We start from the raw sequence: 8,247 nt of genomic DNA on the forward strand, positions 1-8,247 counted from the left end.
TACTTGATGGGGCCCCAGTGGGACAAAGGGAATGGGGACATTGCAGGCTCACCCGGCACGCCACAAGGGAAAGCCCCCCTGCTTGTCCTTGCATTGCATTCTTGCATATTTCTTCAGCATTACATCTTTGGACGACATTTCACATCATTGCACCAATATCACCTGCTTCAACCCCAAAGGGGCAATCGTGCAGGCTGGGGGTGGCCTCAGCAGCCCCTCCAGACAGCGGCTTCCAAATGGTTGTGCTGTGACTTGCATGTTGGTCACTGTCCARCACAGAGGACTGGGCAGATCCTGGCTGCTGGTGGTGCCAGCCGGAGTGCAGCCCTGCAGGATCAGCGCATCCCAGCATGCTGCTGCTCACAGGCTCCGTCTGACCTAGAAGAGTCACTAATTAACCCCGCAAATTAACTGCATCGATCTTTGCTGTGCCGTGGCGCACGCTATTTATTTTAGCAGAGATGATGTAACCCACAAGTCCACGTGCTGCAAACACAGGAGAGAAAAAAACCCTCCCCTTCCCCCAAGACATGCCTAGTCTTAAAAAAAAAAAAAAAAGCTTTCCAAGAAAGCTGTGGAGCTTTTTGTTTGTTTGTTTGTTTGTTTTTCCCAAGGCCTCTCATACAGTGCTTTTTTTGGACAAAAAAAGCACATGAGTTCATGAGTTAAATAAACCGCGGCGTGTCCTGTCTGCATATTCCTGCTAAAACCAACGGCGTTAAAACAGCTGCAGTCTCCCCGTTACCGCAGTGAGATTCTGCCTTAGAGAGCCGGAGGTGGGCCGGAACGCGGGGCTCGGGCCGCGGGGCGGAGGGGGCGCGCCGCGCCGGGTGCACCGAGGCAGCGCGGGGGGCCGCTTTGCCCGCCGGACGCGGCCGCCATTGTCGCGGGTCAGCATGAGCGCGGCGCTGCGGCAGGTAGCGCAGGGCGTCGGTACCGGGTTCGGTTCCGCCATGGGGAGAGGGGGGGAAAGGTGGGGGGAAGAGGGGCGATTGGCTCAGGAGCCGGGCGGAACCGCCTCGGTACCAGAGGGAGGAGGAGGAGGGATCAGGCCCGGTTCTGGTACCGGGAGAAGGGGGCGAAGGGCCCGGTACTGGTGGGAAGAAAAGGGARCCGGGCCCGGGTAGGGATGTGGAGGGAGGAAGGATTCGGTCCGGTCTCGTCCTGTCCTGTCCCACCCAGGTACCGGTAAAATCGGTACCGGTGAAAGGGAAATGGGTCAGACCTGGTACCAGGAGGGATTTCGGGTCAGATCCATCTTTCAGGTGGATGTTTTGGGGCCCCGAGAGGGTCCCAGGAGCCATTTGGAGGGATGTGTCCTGGGAAGCACTGATGAAAACTTCACAAGTATTTGTATTTTTTAATTAATTAATATTATTAATTAAAAATACTGTTTTGGTGGTTCCTGGCAGGTTCTGTGCGTGAAAACGACGGCCTGGCTGAAGCCGGTGTCTGCGCTGTACAGGTGGGTGCCCTCAGGTCAAACCCGATGCATAAGGTGCGGTGAGAGGTGTTAAAAACACTCAGACCGTTCTACAGGCTGTGCCACAAAAGATATGTGATAAAAGAATATATATATATATATATATATAGCCAAGGAAAATCAGGAAGAAAGTGCTACAGGAGGGTAAAGTAGGGTAAAAATAAAAATAATTTAAAAAAAATGCAGGGTTCGCCAGGTGGAATTTGTGCTGCAGCGAGAACTAAAGGTGTTGGCAGCTCCTCACTGTCCAGCCCTAGCAGCAAAGGCAGGGTTGGGTCGTAACGGAGGGCAGAAATGCCTCCTTTTAAAGTTTTGGAGCAGGAAGAGGCAGAGGAAGATGTAGAAGTCTGGTTCCTTCAAAAAGACCCTTYGGTTTCTTCACGTTTTATTTAATGCACTGAAATCCTCATTGTGGATTGAGGAGAGGGTCTCATCCTCGTTCGTTTTGCTGGCCACACACTCAGGGTGTCATCTATGTCCGAGGGTATCTGGGTGTAGGAGCCCTCGTTCCAGGGCACTGTTCAGACGGGGTGTCCCCATAACTGGGGGGAACAGCAGCTTTTAACCACTTCTTTGTTCTCTCTAGAGCAGCAACTCCCCTCGAAAACCACCTGTGTGCTGCAGGTAAGACCTCTTCATTTTTTAATTCAATGCAAAATGTTTCTTACCCAAAATGAATAGTTTGCATTTGAGTGTCTCTGTTGGCTTTGGAATATTTTTTTTTTGAGACACATTTGGGTTGGTTGAACAACCGGGCTGGTGCCATCCTAGTTCTACCAGTACCTCTGTTCTTACCTTTTCCTCTATTCTGTCCTCAGTTGAGCAGCTGCTCCGGTGGCATTTTATGCTGTGGAGCACTTTGTCAGAAACTATTCCCTTTATTACTGCCCAGGAACTCACTTAAACACCTGTGAGGTCCCCTGTGAACATTTATTGAACTGGTGGAGTCCTCTGTAGCAATTTAAAATAGAATTTGATTTTGATGTGGAAGATAAATGGAASCGAGTGCCTTGGATCCTTGGAGTTCACTTACTCTTTGCTGTTTTGAGCTTCRTTTTAATAAAACGAAGGCCATCCAGGCTTTCGTTTCACCCTGGAGAAGGAAGTAGAAATAAAAGCTGATACCAATTTGGTTTGGTTTCYTAGCACGTGGATATTTGAACAGGGCTAGAGCTAAAATTAAGTGGGGCTCAGATCCATCATAATACCGTGCTGCCACCACGGAAAAGGAGACAGATGGAGCGTTTCATTAGTATCCTCACCGTGCACTGGCTCTGACAGGTCTGTCTTTTGTTTGTTTGCTTGAGAATTCACCTGGGAAATGAGGCTCCTTCATCTCTTCCTCCTTTATTTGCTGCTGGGACAGAGACTTTGCCCTCTGGGAACAATTGCTAAGGACAAACCCTGAGAGCCCTGCATGGATTTGGGGGCTCTCGCTGTTTGCAGAAGAAGGGGTGTCCCCTTGGAAACGTGTTTGCTCTGCTTTCCTTTTCAGGTGATGCCCKTGTGAGTTGCCACAGACACTACAGATCCCGTCCTACACATGGCATTGGGAGGTTTAAATATCTGCTCCCAAAGGAGGTAGGTAGAAGAGCTCCCTTACTTCGTCTCGCTTTCGATTTATGGATCTACATAACATGTTGGAACTATTCATTCCATGGCTGATGAAGTGTATTAAGAAGGAATTCAAGCAAAGTGACAAGTTTATTGGTACTTTTTTTCATTGAGATGGTTCTTTCTTATGAAGAACCCACTGACAGCACGTCGATATCTCCTTGTGTGCTGGACATTGTTTAATCTTCTAAGTAATTTGTGAGGGAAGAATCTCTTCCTCGTGTTGCTTTTAACAACCCAGCTTCAAGTTATTGCTGAGTGTTGTGAGCAGGTCTTCCTTGCCTTTAAACATATTGCGTTCCCTGAAATTTGGAAAGAAGACAGTCTTTGAGGAACGGGGAAACAATAACTCATCTTGACAGCTGCCTTGAAGGCAGGAACTCAAATAAAAGCAATTTGCTTTCTGCTGGTTGGTTTCTTCTGGAAGAAATTAATCATGGTGTGCCTGTATTTTCTGTGTGACTTCAGTGGTGTCGCCATCCAAGAACTGAACTGCTCCGTTTCAGAACATCTGTTAAAATAACGTCATCCCTATAAGGGAAAGTGAGAAGAGGTGGGCTAGGATTTTTCTTTTAACATAGTTAACAAGCTCTTCTCAGAACAGAGCACCCTCACCACTAGAATAGTCTCCCATGTTGGGCAAGAGCTTTTTGTTTTTCTTGCTTTTTTATGTTTCCAGCTGTGTCCAAACCAGATTGGCCCTTTCTATGTATTTGCTTGTTTTGCAGGCTCCAAAGAAGAGAAAGGATCGAGTACAGATGAAGGCAGTAAATGTTGGGACTGAACACGAGTACGGGGACATCAACATCCAGATGACTTCCTACGACATGTGTCTCGTGGAGCATTTTGCTAAACATGTGCACAGACTCTGCAACCGGCTCTCGATTCGGGTCAACGAGAGGTACAAAGAACCCGGCTCTGCCTTTGTTGTCAGTTCTGGAAACTTATTTATGTAAGGCTGAAATAGGATCGTTAAGATGCTGAATGGATAAATCTCAAGGGAAAGAATAGCTGTTGCTGTTCATTTCTTTGAGAAAAGGGCATGAGCCTGTGGGTGCTGAGCCTAGAGCTGCAGCCAGGAGTGTTGCAGAGTTTTTCCACTGCTTTTTCTTCCTGTTGTTTCACCAAGGCTCTTCCCTCTGTATGTTGTGGAGGAGCTGCAGAGAAGCACTACACTGCTCTATTGAAGTAAAATAATGGTCTGAAATTATCCAAATGATCTGAAATGTGTGTCTTTTAACTAAACCTCTGATTRTAAACACTGATTCCTGCTTCAAGCTCATTAAACCTATCAAAAAAACCACTTTCTGTACATTCATCCACCTCACTGAACTGCCAGCCTTGGATCTGCCATCCTGTAGATCAATCATCTATCTACGAGGCCTTTTTGCACCAAACAGCACTAGAAGCTGGGACCCATCAAGGATCCTGGTGGGTCTTGTTCCAAGAAGGGTACTCAGTGACACTCACAAGTTACAGCAACCAACCAATGATGAACTGGAAGCTTTCACAGATAAATCCTGAGACCATTTGTAAACGTAAAGCATCCTTATGCGTGTCCTGCTTGTGCCCTCTGAGGCTGCACTTCAGCCTGGGCAGAAAAACAGAGATTGTTCTTCAAAAAGGAAAAAATGGATGAGGTAAAATAAGAGAGAAGGGAGTATTTTTGTCCCTCTCTGCAGGTGGAAAAATTGAAGCAGGGGAAACTTGTGTGGTTTGCTCAAAATTGTCCTACAGAGATAGGAAATCTCTAGCTGAACCCAAATACTGAGAAGGTTAGTGGTGCAGGTAGTGGGATTGAGTGTGTTCTTGATGCTGTGAAAATCAGAGGCTGAGGTGGATTTACATGGATATTTACATGGATAACAGGAGAGCAGATCTGGTGCATGATCTTAAACCTTTTCTATTCCTCTRGGGAAAATAATGTCTTGCAAGGGGTGTGTTGCAGCAGTGTTTCTCAGCACGTTCCTGACCGGGGGGAGGCTCTGGCTGCTGATGAGGATAAATAGATGATTACAAAATAAGTCATCGCTTTAGCTTTCCAGCTCTCCTTCAACAGTAAAGAAATTAAAGTTCTCAGAGCTGGAAGAGGCCTTTGCTGGCAGTAATGCTGCCAACTTCTCCCTTATCTCTTTCCAGTAAAGCACCCGGCTTCTGCCAGCGCTTGATTTGCAAGATACATTGTTTGCATAAYTAATTCCTCATGAAAACTTAATCTTCTTCCATGTTTTCTGCTGTGGGAAGCTGATTCCTTCCTATTAAGAGGTTCAAGTCTATCCTCTCCATCCTGAAAACCTGCCCTGTGTTTTCTGCAGCTACGCGATGCCCACCAAGACCAACGAAGTGCTGTTCTTGGAAGAGCGGGGTTCCAAAATGCAGCTGGGCGCAGTCCTTACTACCCACCAGAGGGTTGTCCAGGTATGACCTGGTGTTTGCTGATAATTCTGCTGCTCTTTTTTGCAGCACTAACTATTTCAGGCTCTCAAAACCCCATTAACCGTAGGAGGTAAGTCCCTTGATCAAACATGAGTCAATTCACACACGATTATGCCTCTCAGCAAAGTCTAAGGAGATTTCTTGCTAAAGGTTACTCTGTTACTCTCAAAGTAGAAGCCAGAGAGATGGGCTTTCTGGCTCCTCAGTTCCAGCYGTGGGATTTATTACCTCTTTTATGCAGAATATTAGATGCAAAGAGTAGAAAAGTTGCGCTTAAGGATGACTGATTGCACAAACATGATCAAAAATAGAAATAGCATCAGTATTTCAAAAGCGCTCCAGTAACCATTGAGGTGAATAGGCATTTCTCCTCAGAGCCTCTTTTCTTCCTGTTAGTGTGTTCACTTGCTGTGTGCCAAACCTCTGCACTACTTTATTTCTGCTTTCAGATCTGTGGTTTGAGTTCGACGTTTGCTCCGATTCTCTTGGAAATTATTCAGAGTAACCAGCCTGAAGGGGTCGATCTGTTAGTGAAAGAGGTACGTTTAATTTTGCCAATGCAGGGGAGAAAAAAAAAAGGAAATGGAAAGCAGTTGTTACATATGTGATGGATTTGATTTGAAACTACGGAACTTCTCTAAAGGCTTTCAGGGTCTGCTGTTCATTTGCACATTCCCAGTGTCTCCCAAAACTGGACCTCAATCTGTGGGGGAAAAAAAGCAATACTGATAATCTATTTTGTTTTATTTTTTGCTTGGAAATGGAAATAAGTTGGGCTCCCAAAGGTGCTTTTCCAGGCAATCCCATACACTTCTGGGATGCTGCTTTCATGTGCTCCTAAAGCTAGGACTCAGCCTCCAAATCCTGGGTCCTGCTCTCAAGGAGTTTGCTCTAAGCAGCTACGTTTGCCTTCTAGACAAACCCCTACCTCTTTCCAGAGCTCTGAGGGCTTCAGGACTGAGCTTTGTTCCTAACTGGACTGGAGATAAGGACTGGACTTAAACCCTTGTTGTTTGACATTTAGACAAAACAGTCCCAGAAGTTTATTCAAGGACTAAAAGATTTTGCAGCTGGAAGATGCATTAAATTCAAGTATGAAACTACTGTTGGCTTCTTAGTGGCCTTTGAAGACCATTCAGTTGTCTCTAGCTCTGCAAAAACAGGGGGAATATAGGAGAAAGTCTCCTGAGCCCAGTAATCTTCCCTGCTTTGGTCACAGGCTGGTGTTTCTGCCTTAGGGCTGCTATTTCTTTTGATATTTTGGCTGCTGATTGTTGTCCGTTAGAGGTAGAACTGTCACTTTGTGCCTTCTGCAGAGTCACTGTAGTCTGATGCAGGAAGCCCATAGGAGAGACCCAAGTGGGTTTTCTAGGACCAACAACATAGAAGAGAGTTTAAGACTTTAGGCTGCTCTTACAAACCTGCTTCCCAACAAAACTCAGGCTTCCATGAGTTTGGGGAACACTTAAGTCTGCTGTTTTTCCTGCTCCTCAGTGGGATGGTGTTAGTCTTCCTCTGGATTTAGCAAAGCACTCGAGGTGACTTTTGATTTCCTTCTGTTTTTCCCCTCTCCTCGCAGCACACAGAAGCCGACTTCAAGATGCGATTAAAGTCTCGCCCRGAACTCGAAGAGCTACTAGCACAGATGAGCTGAGCCAAGGAAGGATTATCCATCCGCTGCAGAGCCCTCCCTGGGAAATGGAAGTTTCTCTTTCACGGCTGCTTGAGCCTCCACAAAATGACTGTGAGCTCTGTGCTTACAAGGTTGTCGCAAGAAATTTGTGCTGTTACCAGACATTTTCTTGTAATAAAGACAAATACATTTGATCATCTGCCTGGTTTATAGAGGGAGGGAATAGGTGAAAGGTGCTTGTTTTACTACTTCCTCTTTGTTTCTGCTCATTTTGCTTTTAGCAYGTGAAGATTCCTGCTAGCAGTCTCCACAGGTTAAGAGAGCTAAATATAAGTGGAAGATGTGTTGCTTTYTGTCAGTCTGAAAAGGGGACTGAGAGACATTTTTGAGGACCTTTTCCCCCCTGGACTCCAGCTGTAAGTGCAGGCTCCTCCCAGACACCCCATTCCCTGTCATTACACCCCAAATTCTCCCCAGTGCAGCTGACATGGAAGTGTCCATCCTGCTCCTTCCTTCCAAGAAAGGCTGAAACAAAGCCCTATTCTTGCGGAGCTGCTCGGATTGCAGCTCGAATGGAGCCCTGGGAGAGTTGAGAGTGACTGTCCCCACGCGGCTGAACAATCACAGCGTGACAAGAAGATGCCACAGAGGCCAGTGACAGCGACGCTGCTTGGACTCCATGTACAGACTGACTCCTCTTCCCTGAATTTCTGCCTTTCGAGGCACAAAGGAGGAACTTTTCCTTGTCTCTCTTAAGCCACTCCACTTCCTGCAGCCATTTCGCAGAATCACAGAATGATTTGATAAGGGATTTGATAGATTTTTAGAGGAGCAAAGTGGTTTTGGGAATTCTCTGGGACAGAGCAGGAGATGAATGCTTGGACAAGAAGAACTAATACAATTTGGGTCTGATGCTCCTCAAACACCAATTTGACTCCCAAATTTATTGGTGGGGATGCATCCTCTCTGGCCAYCACTGTGAGAGGGGAGTTAGGCTGAGCTTGTCCCTGAGAATAGACCTCACCACTCATCCTTGCTGTTGGGATGAGTCRGATCTGAGGTTTCCAAAAATTGCCCTGCT

The 8,247-nt window shown here is 46.6% G+C and overlaps 1 protein-coding gene across 1 annotated transcript; it reads left to right on the forward strand.

Annotated features, from left to right (window-relative positions):
• Positions 1-869: 869 nt before the first annotated feature.
• Positions 870-7,360, forward strand: MRPL48 (mitochondrial ribosomal protein L48). The gene is made up of 8 exons (XM_026041559.1): positions 870-917; positions 1,413-1,465; positions 2,070-2,107; positions 2,979-3,064; positions 3,826-3,998; positions 5,413-5,515; positions 5,983-6,072; positions 7,113-7,360. Exons 1-8 carry the CDS (start codon positions 897-899, stop codon positions 7,185-7,187), a joined length of 639 nt encoding a protein of 212 aa, XP_025897344.1. The 5' UTR covers positions 870-896; the 3' UTR covers positions 7,188-7,360.
• The last annotated feature ends 887 nt before the right edge of the window (positions 7,361-8,247 follow it).

The sequence above is a fragment of the Nothoprocta perdicaria genome, unplaced genomic scaffold (assembly GCF_003342845.1).
Source record: "Nothoprocta perdicaria isolate Ctin4 unplaced genomic scaffold, notPer1 scaffold_288, whole genome shotgun sequence".
In the NCBI taxonomy this organism is placed as follows: domain Eukaryota; kingdom Metazoa; phylum Chordata; class Aves; order Tinamiformes; family Tinamidae; genus Nothoprocta; species Nothoprocta perdicaria.